At 41.0% G+C, this 19247-nt stretch overlaps 2 protein-coding genes across 6 annotated transcripts in view; one reads left to right on the forward strand and one right to left on the reverse strand.

Annotated features, from left to right (window-relative positions):
- LOC112157183 (B-cell receptor CD22) overlaps positions 1 to 19247 on the forward strand; it is an 821740-nt gene that overhangs the window by 339549 nt on the left and 462944 nt on the right. The window lies entirely within an intron of this gene.
- si:ch211-239f4.1 (EVI5-like protein) overlaps positions 266 to 19247 on the reverse strand; it is a 30753-nt gene continuing 11771 nt past the window's right edge. For 2 of the 3 annotated variants that reach the window (XM_036214129.1, XM_024289777.2), the window contains 16 exons: positions 17878 to 17952; positions 17667 to 17792; positions 17402 to 17545; positions 17247 to 17336; positions 15858 to 15955; positions 15728 to 15788; positions 15601 to 15654; positions 15320 to 15352; positions 13521 to 13661; positions 11590 to 11706; positions 9578 to 9718; positions 9326 to 9502; positions 9108 to 9254; positions 8119 to 8214; positions 7936 to 8031; positions 266 to 4332 (listed from right to left, as the gene is read on the reverse strand). In XM_036214129.1, the coding sequence (XP_036070022.1) occupies positions 4039 to 4332; positions 7936 to 8031; positions 8119 to 8214; positions 9108 to 9254; positions 9326 to 9502; positions 9578 to 9718; positions 11590 to 11706; positions 13521 to 13661; positions 15320 to 15352; positions 15601 to 15654; positions 15728 to 15788; positions 15858 to 15955; positions 17247 to 17336; positions 17402 to 17545; positions 17667 to 17792; positions 17878 to 17952 (1890 nt within the window). In that variant the 3' untranslated portion in view covers positions 266 to 4038. The remainder of the gene's footprint in view (positions 4333 to 7935; positions 8032 to 8118; positions 8215 to 9107; positions 9255 to 9325; positions 9503 to 9577; positions 9719 to 11589; positions 11707 to 13520; positions 13662 to 15319; positions 15353 to 15600; positions 15655 to 15727; positions 15789 to 15857; positions 15956 to 17246; positions 17337 to 17401; positions 17546 to 17666; positions 17793 to 17877; positions 17953 to 19247) is intronic. The other variant, XM_024289778.2, reaches the window with a different exon arrangement.

Raw genomic sequence — 19247 nt, forward strand, 5'->3', positions numbered from 1 at the left:
AGCAACCATTTGATTTTGTGGTCATCTTCGGGTAACGAACACGTCGATGTAATTTTTAGAAGAATCTGCAAAAGTAAATTTTTGGATATCCTTAGCAACAGAGGTTTTCTGTTATTTTACATTCTTTTGCTCAAAGGTGCAGAACAAAAAAAAGAACAGTGAAAACTTTATTGTTCTTGCAGTCCAGGACAAAATAATATTATATCCATAAAGTAATAAATGTATATTAATAAAAATAAAACAACAGAAAATCAATCAGAGCGTGCAAAGGTGCAATGTCAAAGTTTATTTGTATCATTCGTAGGATACAGAACACTGAAATGTATTTATCCCCATCATATTGAAATCTATATAGTTTTACTGTCATATAATATATCTGACAACATTGGTTGAACTGCATGGGGGTGCATGGGGGGGTGAACAAGGTGACCTGCAGGTATCACATACAGTACATGGATGAAGGAGACTTCCTGCCTTTGAGTTTCACAATAAGAGCGGCATTGAACCTCAGCGACCCGCTGATCCACAGACGCTTCTTCCCGTGGGCTCAGAGCCAAACCGCGGTTTCAAAACAGAAAACACGTTAAAGATGAATGCTACCATATGTTACAGACTAAACGGAAAACGTTTCATCACAGTCGATAGAGTTTGTCGTGAAAGGAGCACCATCGCTGACCAGCAGTGTAGAGGCGGGTTGAACGGAAACGACCTTGGATCGTTCCTGATCAGAAACTTTGTACGATAAACTTCACTCCCACGAAAAAAAACTGTTTTTAATGCGTTCTTGTGGCCTTTTTCTGATGACATATTAAGAAAATTAGTATTTCTATTGTCAAATTGCAAACAAAAAAATGTGAACAAATTCCTAGAAAACAAGCTGGGCGGGGCCACACGGTGGGCGGGGTCACACGCTTCCTGCACGTATGTTTAGCTCCTACATGCTCAACATTTTTGTAGCATCACTAACGTTAGCTTGGGAGTGTGAGCTAGCGGGAGAGCATGTAAACAGAGAGCTCTCAGCAACGGGGAGGGGCTGCTCCAAACCAATGGCCCCGCCCACAACTCAGAGGAGAAATATAATGACCTCCAATGTTCTAGAAAATGACATATTTTGGCTAAAAACGGCAAAATCCTGATTAAAAGACGACTTCATCTGAGTTTGACTTTAATGTTTCTCTGTTGTTTAATTCAGTTTGAACTGAAAATCAAAGTAGGAGTCGAAGACTTTTAATTATTACTTGGATTCAACAGTGAAGTCAGTTGAGTAAATAGGATTTTTGAGAGATATGTCTGCAGGAACTGCACCAAAGAGGCTGCTGGGAGATTTGTAAACCATGTTGATACACAAATACAATTATTGACTATAAAAAGAAAACTCAATGGAAGATAATCATCTTTTGCATAAATTAAATGCTTAAATATGATGAACAGGCTGTAATCTAAAGTAACTGATATATTTTGACACTGATTCCAGCACTGAGATTTGAGTTGCTCCATCCCGGTGTTGTCACCAAAAAGCTGTTACTTGCATCACTGGGGGTGAAGCTAACATCCTGTTTCAGGGTTTCGTAGAAGATCCCTGTTTGTCAGGAGATGGAAGCTCCAGCGTCTGTCATCGATCGTCTTCTTTACTCCATACATGTTCAACACCACAACGTTAAACCTAAAGGTTATGAATGCCATGATTTTAGAGATGGATCTCTGCAACCAAAAGCTCTTTTTGTTCTTCATCTCTGATGAATACCCGATGATAACCCCGTCAGGTTTCTAGGAACTCAATGATCAAAGAAAAACGTGTTTTTTCCCAAAGATGAAGGTTAAGATATTTTTTTTCTGTAAAATAGGAGGAAGATTTCAAAATAAATAAATAGTTTTAAAGTAGGTACCGTAAACAAATATTGCACTCCAAAACAAGTCCCCACTTTAAATGCCTTTTTAAGGATTTCTATAGTTAGAATGATGATGCGCTTGTATAACATTAAATCCTCTGTTTTCTGTAGTGCAATAAAATCACTTTCTGAGCATGAAACCCTGTTTGATAAACGCTCCTGACCGTCCTCGCTAACGAGAGGCTGACAGTGAAGTAGCTTTAAATATGCTGTAAATCTCACAGTTCTGCATAAATGTGACCATTTTTACAGTAGATTAATACAATCATTAATTCACATCCTTATAAAATGATCTAATGTTGTATCACTTCACTTTTTTCACATTAGCAATTGGTTCCAACTGTTGACTGTATATGAGAACTGGACATAGTGAGTGTGACGTCATCCATAGAAAATGGTTTCCTTCTGGCTCCAACCAAATGAAGTCAATTCAGTTGCCATTTTTTCACCAAGTTGGAGCCAGACGTGGTCAGTGGGCGGTGCAGAGTCAGTCTAAGTTTCTATGGCAACCACTCTGACCAATCAGGAGCAAGCTTGTTGGAAGGCCACACCCCCACCACTTCAAAGATGGCAGTCAAATGTTCCGAATGTTCGACACGAAACCGCCTACTTTTATTGAAGCATCTCATTGGTCAGTTTATAACTTAAACTAAAAAAATAATATTTTTTTTTAAAAACGAGGATGATCAAGAAAAAGTTTAAAAAAATATTAAAGCAAAAATGTTTATTCTGACAAACAGAATGACTGAGTAACAGCTGTTTATTTCTTTATTGAAGTCTACGGGATCTTGGCTTCTTAGAGCCACTTCCTGTTTGGAACATGAGGGGGAGGGGTTGCTCAGTCCAGTTCTCTATATACAGTCAGTGGTTCCAAATCGGTTCTGTTTGGTTTTTATTTTCTTTACTTGCATTTTTTATTACTGAAAAAGTGGATGTTTTAGCTAAAACCGAAAAGGCCTTAGCTTCTGAAAGGAAACAGAAATGCTAACTAGATTCGGTTGTAAAATCTCTTTTTTTTGTTCAAAAATAAAATAATTCTTAAAAGATAAAATAAATTAACCTTTGAAGAAATACAACAAAAAACCTCTGATATTTTGTTTAGTCCAGTTGATTTAAATTCGCTCGTTAGCAAACACAAGCTAACAGTTGCTAAGGAAGTAACCAACTGTTTTGGTTTGATATTATTCCTATTTTGTCTTTAGTTTAACAGTTTTACAAAAACCAGAGAACGTATTGAGTTTTGCTAAGCTAACGCCGTAGCTTTCCGAAGAATTCGTCTTTCCACTTTAGTTGCTGTAAAAAGCAACAAAATAAAGAAAATTCTCCATCGAGTCTTCCTTTTTCTACAATTATTAAAATGTTGGAAAGCTTCAGAGAGCGAGTCAAAGTGATCAGATGATTTACCTCCGTACGGCAGGAAATGAAGAAACTGATAGCAGCACGTTCTCTGTGTAACACTCAGTGACTCGTTGGCACAAAGGACAGAGTATTTTGGCCTCTGTTGATTTCCTAAACCTCTAATTTCATGTGGATTTATAAAAATGTTCCATCATATCAAAATAAAATACAAAACATAAATAGTTGAAGAACAAAGGAAACGATTTGGCAACTTCTACCTTCCTCTGAAACACTACCGACCCAAATATTCCAGGTGTGAGCGGTTGATCCGTGAAGGCCGTCTGGTGACATCACACCGTCGGATGCTGATGCTGCTCCACTGGCGTGTTCTTCTCTCCAAGGCAAAGAGGATGGAGGCGACTCTCCCTGGTGAAGACAGGACACGGTGACGATGAGTTTAACACTGGAGGGAGATCTGAACGAGTCCGACTGCCCGTCTTTCACGCCTTGAAACCGCTCTGGTTTCAGGTCCAGGGGCAGATCTGGATCAGTCTGGATCACATGTTCGTACTGGAGGGATATGATTCTGATGTGTTTGTGGCACACGGACGAGAGGAATGTGGATTTTTTTTTGTTTTTTGTGGGGAACACTGGATCAGTGGGTTGAGGGCAGGTTGCAGAAGATCGGAGGAGGTCCTCGTCTGCATCCAGGTAAACAGGAGGAGGAGCTAACTAATCAAAACAAGCAGCTGTGTCTCTTCAGTCCGCTGGAGTCTCTTCTGGATGTGGGGAAGTTGCTCTCATTTGAACCTCAGTTATCCAGCGCTTCGGCACAAACCATGCCGCCGTAGAGCTGCGGCGCGTCCGGATGCGTCTGCGCCCGCTCCTCCGCCTCGCTGTCGGTGCTGCCCTCGCTGTCCAGGTGGGCGGGCGGGTGACAGGAGCCGGTCAGGGCGGGGTACAGGCCGGTGGTGGGTAGTGGGCTGGGGAGCAGGTCGTCATCTGAGCTGAGGAAGTCGCCTTCAGCCGAGGCGGGGCTGGTCAAGCACAGGTCGTAGTTCCCTCCGCCGCCGGGCGCCGCCTTCTGCCCTCGTAACTGCCTGACCTGAGCAGAGGAGAGACCGGCGGACAATGACTGAACCCCTCATGATCAGTGGCGGATTTCCCATAGGCGATTGCCTGGGGCACCTAAAGTATTAGCGGAACACCCATTATAATTTACCTTCGCCATAACAAAATCAAATCACTGAAATGTATGGAGGGATTTCTGTGCCACCATATTGCAAATGGACTATTCTATCAACAGGAAGTTAACAGTAAAGTGTTTTTTTCCCCAACACACCGCGGCGGGGCAAATGCATCCATAAGTGGATCCTGCACAGTTTCTATCTCATGCAATATGGCGTCCAACTTTGCGTACGCAACAAGCTAGCGTAGCGACTGTAGCCTACACAGCTCATTGGTTCGATCACTCTCTGGATTTAAAGGTGATGTCTGTGTCCTTCACTACTCACTACAAACTGCACTTTAAAGTGGATTCACCATTTTGTAGAGCTGTTAAAATCTACAATTCTCAAATCAACTGCCCTAGAAATTTCCCAGAATTCTCTGCGGAATACTAGGTTGCCATAGATCGGGGAATATAGACCACAATGCATTGCGCTTGAACATTTTTTGAGGACAAAACGTATTTAATGTATTTTTTTTTAAATAAATCATCAAAGTTTTCCTCAACAGAATTCGGTGGATTCACAAATAATTGTCGTCAAATGCTTGTAGTGATTAGGTTTTCACTCTGTGATTTTGGTGATGTCATATTCACCTTTTAAGAAAAAAGTTGATTGATTAGCTGGTTTGTTTCAATCCGTTTAAATTTCAAAAACAGGAAAATAAAGAAAATAAAAATACATAGACGTAATAATTCTGTTTGACCCACTGATTCATGTAAGTGATACTATCTTCTAGATGTTATAATTGTTCTAATCATAAATAGACATATTTGTACTCATATCTACAGTACACGACACACTGAATCCACTGATGATCAAATAAAGTTTGATTAACTGCAGTTAAATAAATAATCATGAATAGGATGAAGGGATGCAAACACAGTTAACATCTAATGTGAGGGATGGAAGTCACAACTTCATTCCAGCTGAACAAGAATGAGTGAAATATCCACTCATTTTTCAATTTATTCTATTATAAAACTCTTTTTGTGGTTCTAAAAAACAGTTTTTGCATAAATTTCAATTTAAACTGAGCAATGGTGAACATTTTATTTATAAAATTAGGAATTCCTCCATTAAAAACTAACAAAGTCGTATTTTTGACAGAAAAAATAAACAAAACATGGAATTGACTGATAGTTTTTGTTGTTTCTAAGAAGGAATTTAAAGAGTAATCAACTTGATCAATGAATTGATTTATTTTCCTATGAAAAGCGAGTTGTTAATCCAATTGGCTTATATTGTTAAAAAATAATTTCTAAAGGAAATAAATTAGTCATAATCAATGTTGGAAAATACAGCTTGAATTGAGACTCGAATTATGATACGAATTAATTTGTTTGATAAAGATTTTTTTTTTAAACGAGGCTAATGCAAAACAACTGAAGGTGTTTTTTGGAATAAAACATTAAAAAGTCGTGAAAACAGGATATAGAAATAATAAAACTAACAGGTTTTAGGTCGTCGTGGCGATCCATCTGCAACGCTGCTCTGGCGGTTCTGCAGACAGAACGCTCGTCACCAGTCAAGCGTGCTTTCTGCAAGCATTGCATCGACCGGTGACAAATCTCAGAGGCTTTTGCTTCCCCTCAACCAAACTCAAATAAAAGCAGCAGTGTGTGGGGGGGGGGTCAGTGGTTAACCAGTGGAAATGTTGTCACTAACAGCTAATTCCACCTCCAGGCAAGAAAAGGTTTAATAAAACATTCTAAAAGGTTTGTTTCTGTTACTTTATGATTTCCCTTTGAACAGCAGACATGTCTCCATGAAAGCCCCTTTGTCAGCTGTAATGAAAGTTCATATGCAAAACAATTTTTTTATATCAAATGAGCTCATGAGCTTGTCTGCAGAGAATGTGAGTTATGAATCAGCGACAGTCACACGACGGTCGCATTTAACTGAGATTTTTCTGAACAGCTCATTGCTTCCTCTGTAGTCACGCAAGTTTTCCTCTCGCTAAAAAAAAAAAACTGACATAAAAGAGGTGGGGAGAAGAAGAAACATGGGGGGTGGTAAATACCCCCCCTCAGGTTAAATCTGGTCGATGTGACGCAGACTGAACGTAAATCTACGTTACGGTAAAAACCGCAGACGGTGAACTCTGCAGCTGTGGGGCCACATTAGACCCCCCCACCCCAAAAAGAGACCCCACTTCAGTCCTCCAGCTCTTATTCTGAACTTTTCACAATAAAAGCTTCCTGTGAACCAGTTCAGAGAGCAGATGCAGTGGTCTCCGGTTCCTAGAAGAACCAGAAGCTTGCAGCGTGGAAGTGGTGTAGAAGCTGCGAGCGCACGACCACATCTCTCTGAGGTCATGAGCAGAGCTGTTTGTGCGCACGTTACTCTGCCGCAGAGAAAGGGGTCTCTATTTTCATATTCAGAGGGAAAATTAAAAATATAACTCCATGTGGTGGCTGTATTTGGTTTTGTTTTTCTCTTTATTCTGTTGGGGGTAAAACCTCAAATCCAGGCCTCGAGGGCCGGTGTCCTACATGTGTTGCAGCCAACCTGCTGTTGAAGCTCCTGATTGGATGAACACACCTGATCCAGGTAATCAGCTGCAGATGAGGCAGGATTTCTAGAGAACCAGCAGGAGGCCGGCCCCCGAGGCCTGGATCTGGACACCCCTGTGAGAGCGGAGCTTTGATTTGACCCGATGCTGTTCATGTGCTAAATAAATAAATATTATGTCTGTCTGAGGAAAGAGTATGAGGTGTGTAGTGAGCTTTACAGTCTTAAAAACAGATGTGTGTACTGAAAAAGAGTCTCACAATACGAATCGCGATATATCCCAAGATGCACCGGAACAACTTTTCCCTTTTTTTTTTTTTAAAGAGTATGACTTGAATTGAATCTATCTGAATTTTAATGTCTTTCATTGTAACTAAATGGTAAAATAAATTGTATTTAATGATAACAGCATTAAGCTGTGATCAGCGACTGTCTCATACACAAGTTGCTTTTATTCAGAAATTCATGCTGCTTTTCTTTAGGTAAATGACAGAATATTTGTTTTTTCTGAGCCGCTACGAAGCATCACAGTCCACGTTTATCTGATACTGGCAGAAACGTGACAGAGTTTCTGCTTCTGCAAGTCAATGCTAGTATATGTCTCATAACAAGCAAAACCGCGAGGCTGACTGAACATTTAACAGATCTTCTTGTTGTTTTGGTGGCGGTATCAGCTGCTCAAAGAGGCTCAGTGTTCTCTGCTGCCAACTAGTGGTTGGAGGTTAAGGTGGAAAACAAATTATGGTAAAAATAAGAGACTTTGATGATCACGGGTTATTTTTAGAAGGAACTCCCAAGATAAACGAGGGTGCAATGTTTAAGGAAAGAACTGCAGAAAAATATTTTATCTCTGAAAAAAAGGGGAAAGAACCCCAGAGTTACGCCAATGAACGAGTGTTTGTTACTGAACAAACAAAACGTTGCCCTTCTTGGCTGAGGTTTGATCTGCAGCGAATGGAGAGTCCAACCTCGTTCTTCAGCTCAGCAATCTGGTCCCGGAGCTGGGTGATGTACTGTCTGGAGTCGGAGTGGTTGAGCTGGCCCTTAATCCGTCCCTCCTCCTTCTGAAAGAGGAAAATCCGTACGGAGAATGAACAGTTGAAGGTTTTCTCTCACTTTATAGCTATTAAAAATGTCTGCAGTTTGCAAACCTGGATCTCCAGTTCAGCGATCTTCTGCCGGAGTTCAGCCATGACGGTCATGCTGTCTGCTTCCCTCAGCCGCACCGCCATCACCTCCTCTTTACTCTGCACGGATGAAGGAATTATGGGAAATATCACATTCTGAATCTGAACTAAAGGATCTTTTATTCATTTCTGTCAAGTTTTAACTTCTGTCAGAATCTCACTTCAAGTTGTTTTATTTTACACTAGTGCTGACACAAACGATTATTTTAAAAGTCGACTTATCGACGATTATGTTTTGCAATTAGTCGACTAATCGAGTCATGCACAAAGTGGATGTAAAGCACACAACTTAACCGTCATTAGCTTTAAACTAACGAAAAACAAGATATATTCACACCAGCATTACCTGTGATAATGCTGGTGTGAATGCTGTAAGCTGAATTTGGCTGCTGAAGATGCTGAAATTAATAGCTAAAAACACTGAAGCTGATAGCCAGAAAAATATTAGTTAAATGCTAAATTAGCCTAAAAAAAATAAAAAAAAAGCTTAAGTTGGACAAAGCAGCTAGAATGAAGCTGAAATATTAGCTAAACTCAAAAATAGCCTAAATTAGGCAAAATAGTTATCATGCAGCTGAAATCTTAGCTAAACTCCAAATTAGACTAAAAAACTGAAAAAATCCTAAATTAGCCAAAACAGCTAGCATGAATCTGTAATATTAGCTAACCTCCAAAATAGCCTAAAAAATCTTTCTAAATGCCAAAATAGTCCAAAAATCTAGCAGAATGTCATTATAACTTTCATCTTTGCTACACTCTGACTCCATATAATACAAAGTAATGACTAATTGACTATTAAATTAGTCGTCAACTATTTTAATAGTCAATTAGTCGTTGATTAGTTGGCCAATCATGGCAGCCCAAATTTACAGCAGAGAAGCTTAACTCTGAATTCGATGTCGCATTAAAAACTAAACTATAGTTTCCTCTCTTTTATTTTGAAATGCTCTCACCTTGCAGTCCGACTCCGCCTGCTTCCTCTTCATCTCACTCAGCTGGGCCTGCAGCGCTTTGTTCTGATTGGCCATCATCTGCAGCCGGTCCTGCAGGGCCGAGCGCTCCTGCTCGTTGCGACCAATCAGTTTGCTGTGGATCTGGTTCTGGATTGGAGGAGATGACCTTTAACTCAAAGCAAGAGAGAATGTGGGCGGCGGGTTGCTGAGAGTCTGACCTGGCTCTCCAGCTGCAGAGCTTTGAGTTTGACCTCCCGGAGCTCCGCCTGAGCCTGCGCCTCCCTCAGCCTGACCGTCATCAGTTTGTCCTGCAGCTCGTTCATAGCGTTCTTCTTCGGGGACTCCTTCCAGTGGCCGCCGCCGCCTCCGGTGCTGCCGCTGCGGGACATGTGGTGCTGCAGGGACAAAGGCTTTAGTGCTCCTCTGCTCGATGGGCGAGACAAACGGAGGCGGAAGGTGGTGCGTTTCACCTGCCAGCGCTGGTTGAGGTCCGTGACGCTGTCCTGCATCTCCCTGAAGGAGCGCAGCATCTCCAGCTCCTTCAGCTTCATCTGCTTCACCTCGTCCTGCAGGGCGGCCATGTTGTTCTCGTCCGGCAGACAGCTGCTCCTCTGGGGGGCGGAGCAATTTAGTGCTTTCAAATGAGGTAAACAAATAGATCTATCGCACAGTGATGTTCTGGATTTTTAACAACCAAAAACAACATAAAGATATGCATTTGAGATTAAAACATACATTTTAACCTTTATTTATCCAGGCAAGACAGATTAAGAACAATATTGTTATTTTCTTATTTTCAACTGTGGCCTGACAATAGGTAAGATTAAAGAAAACGGGTCCAGAAAACATACAAAAGTCATCAGTAATACGATAAGACGGTCTAAAATCATAAAAAAAAAAAAAAAAAAAACATTCAAAATGCTATAACACACAGCATTTTTATTTAACATTTTAATAAGACACTTTTGAAAGACCCACTCTGATGAAAATTGTACTTTTGGTGTTTTTAACTTGTTCTTGAGGCCTTTTTCTGATGATGGTGGGAAATTAAGGAAGTTAATTTGCATTTCTGAGTATTACTTTATTCAAATTGTTGTGAATCAGGAGCAGACAAAATTTGAGATATAGAAAACACACTGGGCGGGGCCACAATCTCCCTAATCCGCTCCATTCTGATGCATCCAAATAGAATGTTTTCCTTTTCCTTGTTTTATTATTTATTATATATAGTTCTCTGATGCATCTGTTTAGTGCAGTGCCATTCGGGTGTTGTTCCTCTTTTGAGATTTCATATTCCAGGAGGATCGACTGAGCTCCGGTTCTTGGCCGTGGACCTCGCCTCTGGCTCATCTTGGCTGTGGACCTCGCCTCTGGCTCATCTTGGCCGTGGACCTCGCCCCCACCCATCCCCCAGTTCTATTTGGCTGATCTCTATTTCAATAGGTAGTTGTAGAGTTAGATAAGGTAATTCTTCTTAATAGTCCTGGTAAATCTCCTGTCCGTCCTGGGAGAGAATCTCTCCCTCATGTGGGAATCCCTAAGGTTTCTTCTTTTTCCTGAATCAGGTTTTTTTTAGGAGTTTTTCCTTACCGGGAGGGAGGGTCTAAGGCATATGTGTCAAAGTCAAGGGTAATTCTACATGGCCTTCCAGATCATTTTATTTTACTTTTATCTTGCACTCATTTCTAACTTTTTTAATTTTGACAAAATATATTTTTACGGAGAGTAAAATGTTGCAAGTTATTGAATGTTTAAGCTGGTTTATTCTGGAATAATATTCCTGGATTTTTATTATTCTTAAATATGTAAAAAAAAAAAAAAACTTTTTTTTTTTATTATGTTGGCTATTTTAGGCTATTTTGAAGTTTAGCTAACATTTCAGCAACATGCTAGCTGTTTTAGCTAATTAAGGCTTTTCTTCTGTTTTTAAAGGCTGTTTTGGAGTTTAGTTAATATTTTAGCTACATGCTGGCTGTTTTGGCGAATTTAGGATCTTTTGTATTTTTAGGCTAATTTGGCATTTAACTAATATTTTAGCTGGCTATCAATTTCAGCATCTTCAGCAGCTAAATTCATCTAACAACATTCACACTAGCATTATTACAGGTAATCCTATATATCTAGTTTTTAGTTAGTTTAAAGCTAATGATGTTAAGATGTGTGTTTTACATCCAGTTTGCGCATGACCCAATTAGTCGACGAATTGGAAAAAATAATCTGTGATTAGTCGAATATTAAAATAATCATTTCTGGCAGCACTACTTCCATTCATTTGCAGCAAATAAGAAATTCCACTGAGACATTTTTTTCTGCTGCTGCTTTCGGTTTGATGTCACCTTAAAGTCACAATGACTATGAGAGACTGCTGCGGCCTGTCAACACGTGAAGTCAAAATGAAAGCATGAACATGGGGGTTTAGTCACTGACAGCACTCGCCGCACTCAAGTCGTTCACACGCCATCTCAGCGTTGTGCAGGGTTACCTTCTCCAGGTCCAGCACCTTGTCCTGCATTTCCTTCAGCGCTCCCAGCAGCTCGGCCTCGTGCAGCCGGGACTGCTCCAGCTGCGTCTGCAGGTTGCTGACGAACTGCTCTGTGTACTGACAGGAAAAACAAAGACCGAACGTGAGCAGAAATGTGGCGTTTCATTTGACTGATGTGTTTGAGCTTCAACGCGCCCCAGCATCGCTCTGGCTCTATGCATCGTGGGAAAAAAAAACCCTCGCCTCCTTTTTAGTTTTGGCGTTGTTTTAATAGAACCGAGCAGTAAACAACTGAGCTTGTGGTTGAGCTCATGTTTACCACAGAGTTTCAGCCAATTCACACATGTGAAATCACACCTTCAAACTCGATTCTTTCCCTTTTCTCATCTCCTCGTCTAAGAAAAGAAGAAGCTCTCACTGCTGCACTCCAGTGGAGCCAAAGTCTTCCGTTTTTGAAAAGTCTAGCTTTATTTTTCTAGCCCAAACTCAAAAGAACCTAAAAAAGTATTAAAAAATTATCTTTTTCCTGTTTAAACCTGGTGTCTTCTGCCAGCTAGCAGCTGTAGCTCTGAACCAGCGTGATGTCAGTAAATAAAAACCCTTCAGCTCATTCATAACACCACATCAAGGTGAAGGCGTGCAGATTATAGTAAAGAGAACAAAGTGGAAAAATGTTTTCCTATCAGGCTCAATACTCAATATTGAAATTGGGTAAGTACATAGCGTGAGTACGACACTCTCAGTTTTACTTTCTGGGTCTTTCGGTCTTTGTTATCAAAGAGTCTGTGTGGTGTGTGGGGGCAGGGGGCGGGGGGCGGACACCAATCTGAGCTGGAATAGAAGTCATCAGTCCCAGAAACACCAATTAAAGTGAATTTTCTTGTTTTTCTGCTCAGATGACCTTTCATTTGTATTTTTTGGAGGCGTTTTTGACATCCTGTAACTCTGAGGTGAAGCTAAACAGGTCAACTGTTTACAACTAAACATCTACAAGCTTTTCTGGAGTCAGAAAATAACCAACTCTTGATTTATAAAACAATATGACAAATGTATCCACTGGACATTGGACACATTTGTTCACTTAAAGTGAGCCAGATTTTGCTTCCACTGACCATCCAGAACACATTTCCAGTCTGAATAAACCCTTAAACTCTTAACTATATGAGATTCTAATGATTAACTATGTACAACTCAAATTCTTACATTTTTATTCCTCAAAGCTCCTAACTAAATATGACTTAGGTTTTTATCAGATTGTACTGTAAGACAAAATCATTTCTGGTGGATATTTCTTCTCTAAACTGGTTAAAATGTCTGATATATAAATAATTAATAAAATTCACTAACATAATTCGGTGAAGACATCAAATGGAATATCCTCTGTGTTTAACTTTTTTTGCTCTGATTTTTAAAACTTCCAGAAGGTTTTAGAGACTACATGTGTGATGTGGTCATGAGCGGATTTCCAGAGTGAATAGTTACGTGGAAAATGTCTTAAATTAATCAAAGATCGGATCAGATTAGAGCTGTGTACATGGTCCTGAAAACCTTTAACTGAATATAACAAACATTCACATATGCTGCCCGTTCAATCGGAATGAATCATTTTTACACGCGCAGAACGGTCTAAGACACCGGAAACAAAACCGTAAACAAACAAAGCTGCAGCATAGAATAAGATGATCTTCTAAGTGGACTTTTGTCATTATTATTATTAGAATTAAGTGACTGTTCACACATAGTTTTCTAAAAAAAAGGCTCAGGGTTAGACGTTTAGTGATGGATGCACTTAAAATCCGTAATGCAGCAATGTGCTTCTTGGTAAATACATTTATTATGTCTGGACGCGATTGGAAACACAAATTCATAAGATTGTTAGCAAACAGAGACGATCCTCTTCATCTGAGCTGCTGGTGGCTGCAGGCCCTGACCTGATGCTGCTGCAGCTCCCTGATGGTGTCCTGAGCTTTCTCCAGGCTCTCGCTGGCCGCGCTGCACTGCTGCCTGACCACCGCCAGCTCCCGCTTGATCACATAGTTCTCCTCTGCTTCCTGAGCTCGCGTCACCTGACCCTGTTCCAACGAAACAGGGGAGTTTCCAGTCAGATTTATTGATTATTTAAGACAATCTTGCACGTTAAACCATGAAATGAAGAGAATTAAGGAGCAAAGGGTGACCATAAGTAACACGTTTTTCTTTGTCAAAAGCTGGACCTGAACTTGAAGAGTTACAGTTTGGGGAAAAGTCTTGTCTTATATTTTCTCTCACACTCAAAGTTCATGTCTGAAGCTACAGAAGCGTAACTGAGAAATTCAACATAAAAGGTGAGTTTTATTTGTGATTCTGGCTTTAAACAGACCCGCTCTGATTGAAGGTGACCGTCCGGCTGTCGGTGTGAACAGAGAGCGGCTGCAGGGCTGTTCATTCAGCTCTTTGGATTGTTTTAAACATTTAACTTTAACGTTTACACCGCCAACATAATTCCATGTTGGTCTGAGTGACTCCTCACTCTTGTATTCCAAACAGGAAGTAACCGATTGTTCCAAGAATCCAAAATCCCATAGACTTCAGTAGAGAAATAAACAGCTGTTACTCAGTCATTCGGATTAAACATTCTTTATTTTAACACGTTTTTCATAATCATCTTTTTCTCTGCTGCCGCCACGTCCAACGATCAAAACGTTTGATTGTGTTGCGGCTTTCCAACAAGCTTGCTTGTGATTGGCTAGAGTGGTTACCATAGAAACTTAGACCGACTTGGACCAATCACTGATGATATCTGGTCTTCAGACTCGGCGCACAATTTCTAGATCGTGTTTGGCTAAACTGCGTTTTAAGCCGTTGTAAACTTGTGTCAACACTGTTCTGATCCTATTGCTAAAATGCCAGCTGTAAATAAAAAAGTAAAGTTGGTAGTGAGGGCCACCGCTTCCAGAACACAAGGAAATCAGGATATTTTTTTCAGTGAAATATGAATAAACTGTCGTTCCAATATGTTGAGAGACTGTGGCTGTTTTCAAAGAGTTTACTATAGGAGAGACGATCAGAGAAGCCATTTATGAAAAGCTAACAAGGACTGAACGATGTTAAAAATGGACAGTAATTTTGTTTAAAACATATTTAGATATTTAGGCTTTTTTATGTGAATGAATAATACATTTGTCATTGCAAAAAAAGTGTCAATTAAAAAGAAATTTGCATTTATTGTTATTAAAATAGTTCAAAGAATGCTAAATGGTTGGCCCTCAAACATGTTCACCTTACCAAATCTTTGCAAAAAGTTTGGACACCCTTGGCATGGCTGATCTAGAGGGGGCGCCCTGGAACACTATCAAGTTGTGGGTCCAGAACTTGTTCATGTTGTGTGTCATGGAAATACCTCGTTTTTCCTGCTAGAATGTGTGAATAAAACCAAGCGGCTGAATGATCATCCTCGCAGGAGCTCGGCGTCAGAACCGTTTCTACGTAGCTTCAGACAGGAAGTAGAGAGGACTTGAGCTAAACGTGGCGTTAAAACCAAAGGCTCACATGCTCCATGCAGTTGGATACATTCACCACCGTGTGACACCACATGCACTCTGGGATTGGACATTAGTCCTGTGTGCGACTTCCGCTCTTTTCATGCACGTCTGTGTTCTTCTGTTGTCAGTTTTACTGGTAAAAAGAGAGAGGGGGGGGGCAGTGCAGGGAGGCAGCGTGGGTAATTAGCGAGGTCTGGGGGTCACAGTACCTGTATCAGCCTGTCCGCCAGAGCGGCACTCTCCTACAGCGCAACCAAGGAGAAGAACGAGAGGACGAGAAGAAGTGATGAAGGGAAAGGAAGACAGAAGGACAGCAGAGGGAAAACCACGAGAAGACCCCAAGACGGAAAGAAATGATGACCGTGAAAAAGAGAAGAGGCAGCAGTGAGATCATTTGGAGAAGAAGTAGTTCACAGAAGAAGATATCATAAAACAGAAGGAGTTGTAGGACTCTCGTCTACTAAATCGTCTACAACATGTTCTGTCCTACCTTCTCCAACGTCTCGATCCTCTGCTTCAGCAGCCGGTTCTCTGTGCGTAACCTCTGAGGAGCAGCAGAAACCTTTGTTTTAGGAAACCTCAGAGCCGTCAGGACTCTCAGTAAATCCAGCACAAACCTTAATCTCAATTTGTTCTTCCATCTCTTTGTTCTTGATGGTGGTGTATTCTTTCTCAAGCCTAAAAAATAAGTACGTTTAGTTTATGATGCGGATGAGCAGAAGCGGTGGTTAGCGGAGTAACGCTCACTTCTTCATCCTCTTGGGGTTGTACTTGACCTGGTAGGCTCTGAGGATCAGCTTGTCTGGACAGCTGTCGAACTGGTGAGGGATCACCTTCTGGAAGTGCTGGAGGACCACAAGACACAACAAATGGGAAGAAAACAATTCAAGATAATCCTTGTTTATAAAATAACTCTAGAAAGAAAAGTTTCAACTGATCTTTTTAAGAAGTAGAACTTAGTTTCTGCTCAATTTTTAGGTTCGTTTGCACAAAATACAATCAAATCTAATTAACTGTTAATTTTTTTTTCAAATATTGTAGCTATAAAAGAAATTAAAGCCAGGAGCAGCACAACCCCTTCTCCCCCGCCACCCTGAAAGGAGCTCCACGTAAGAAATCCATGAATTCCTGGCCTCCGCGCTCGGAGCATAGTTTTTAAGTCGGGTCGTGAGCTCTACGCACATATCAGGCCCCCATTGAGCACTCGCTGAATGTTCGACCTGCTTACACAGTGTTTAAGAACGCACTCTACACGGGCTTGTTAACGTGGGCTCAACAGGTGTACCCACACCAGATCAAGGCGCTCACGCAGGTATCAGCAGGAGGAGATTCTTCTTCTGTTGTATATTTACTGTTCATTATCGCCCCTTCACCACCTACAACAGAGAGAACCTTGGAGTAAAAAGTCAAAGTGATGAAAATCCCCCAAATCTTGCTCCAGGTTTTTTTTGTTTATTTACAATTCTGTCCCTTTAATGTCCGAACACAAACAATGATTCTCTTTCTGATCATGTTTGGTTCTTCCTGCGTTGAAGCGGATGTTATCCAGCCCTTCCAAATCCAGGTCCCTGATTGGTCATTGCGCTGCTGCGATTGTGCGTGAAAATGTTCAAGCGGGTCGAGCATTCAGGGCGTGCTCAGCGGCTGGGGAGGGCTGCACTGAGCGGGCGCGTGTGTGGAGCGGTCCGTCACGTGGAGCACAACATGAACCGAGTATTAAAGGATCATTTCAGTATTCTGTCTAAATGTTTCTTTGTATTGAATCCTTTCTGTTGGTAGGAAAACAGTTTGATGTAAGAGGCAAAAATAAAACATACTTGGCCTTAAAATATTTAACTGTGTTGGAAAAAAGTGTAATTGTGACTTTAAAACTGAATCGTTACATCCCTATTAACGTTGCTTTTCTTTCTTCAGACTTAACTGAACTTTTTAGGTTTTTTCTTCACTTTCACTCATTTTCAGCAGAAGTCGGTGCAAGAGTTTCATCTGGTAGATGGCACTGATAAAGCGGAACGTTTCACAGCACAAAGCACCATTTTTATCAAAGTCGATCTACTCTTCAGAAAGTTTGCGTGCAGAGGAATGTGGGACATGGAGCTGCCGGCACGCTCTGACTCTGAAACCAGAGCGGCTCACCTGCGACATGCCCTCCATGTCCAGCTGAATGAGGTCAGTCTGGTTGTACTGCAGGATGGCCAGGCCCACTCGGAAGATGATCTCGAGGCCCTGAGGGGTTCAGAAGTTACAGAGGGCAGAAAAACTCCCCCACGGCTTCAGAGGATGCTCCCTACCTCATACATGAAGATATCAAAAATGCGCGTGGCCACAGGTAACGGGAGGAAGGTCAGAAAAAGGGTGAGGAACCAGGACGAAGCATACATGGAGGTGTGGAAACTCTGGGAGCGGAAATGGACGTTAAGCTCTGGAAGCTGCTCCTGAAATGATGACAAAAAAAGACACATTAGAACATATATGCATGCTCTCCGCATGTTCACGTGTGTTCTGCTGCCCCTCTGTGGAGAGACAAGACACTACACCTGAGGGCTGGCCTCTCACCTGTAACAGGTACTCAAACTGGTAGATGCAGAGGCCCAGCTCTGCCATGCTGGGCTTGAACAGCTCCCTCAGGCGGTACTCCTGCATGAGACGCACGAAAACACAAAAGGCCTCCTCTTCTGGCATCTGAGGAGACAAAAGTTCACCTTGTGACACAAAAACTCTCCGTTTAGCTAAATAACCTCAGAGAACGCCGTAAAAGAGCTTCTACCTGCATCAGAAGCAAGCCAACGATGAAGGCGCTGCCTTGGCAGTAGCCCACCTCGCGGTCCACCAGAGAATAGGCCTGAAGGAGACAACAGGAGCAAATCCGTGAGCGAATCAGACGGTAACAAAGATCTCCTCGTTTCCTGAAGAGCTGCGCTTTCAGCCGGGTTACCTGGGGGGCACGGCGCTGGTTTCCATGGCAGCTAAAAGCACATTTCCACATGTCTTTGTCTGGGACTTTAGAAATTCTGATGCTGGGAAACAATGATTTCAAACAGCGTGCTGGTTTTAGCCTCATTACACATTCAAATCTGATGAACGGAGAAAACGTTTTCCTTCTCTGCTGCTGCGCTTTAAACGTCCTTTTCAAATGAAAATTCGTTTTTTTGTGTGTTTTTACACAGAAAAACGACCATGCAGATCGAGGTTACATCACTGACTCACAGACAACACTGAAAAGACTTTAAAATAAGACATACCAATATAGTTTAAGCATCAAAAGAGGTTTAAAAACATATCTGATGAGTTCTAAAGGCATATTTGAAAATTTAAACATACCTTTTTTCAAAAATACGATTAAGGCCACCAAAAAAAAAAAGTTAAACTACAAGATTAATGTTGTAACTTTATGACTTTTAATCTCATAAATGTACAAATTTTTCCGTAAATTTACGAGTTAAAGTGGAAGTGACATGAAGACATGACGTTAGGTGGCGAATGGGCTTCTGGGTAAATATATTGAAAGAATGAAGCGAACGTGTGTCTCTGAACTCTTTATTTTACATATGAAACTCCGCCTTACCAGAACAGAACCCCGGAAAGCGGCTACACGAATAATAATTGATTTTGAGGTTCAGAATTTCTTTGTTTTTGACATCGATCTGGTAGTAAAGCTTCACAAAAGGCTCCACGTCTTTTATCTTCGAGCACGACTCTAAAAAACAGCTTTGGTTCTTTTCTAATACATTTACAACTTTGTTTCTCGTAAATTTGTGACTTTTTCTAGTAAATGAATTACCATTTCTTGTATATTCGCAAGATATAAAGTCATAAATGTACAACTTTAAAACACATACATTTACAAGAAAAAAACTCATAAATCTATGGCTTTAATCTTGTAAGTTAACGAGATTTGAAGTCACAATTTACATTTTTTTTGTTAGCAAACTGGCCCCATGTCATATTAAAACCTTCAGCAATTAACCTATAATAATGTCTGGAGATGTTCTCAGAAGCTGCGATCCACCCACTATGAGGTTGTGTAAATTGGATTAGCAATTATAAATTTGCCTAATGGAAACAATTTAAGAAAAAACTTGCAGAAAATTCCATCTGGAAAAACTGGATTCATTTTGCTGTGGAAACCCCAAAAAT

Source organism: Oryzias melastigma, linkage group LG1, assembly GCF_002922805.2.
Source record: "Oryzias melastigma strain HK-1 linkage group LG1, ASM292280v2, whole genome shotgun sequence".
Classification (NCBI taxonomy): domain Eukaryota; kingdom Metazoa; phylum Chordata; class Actinopteri; order Beloniformes; family Adrianichthyidae; genus Oryzias; species Oryzias melastigma.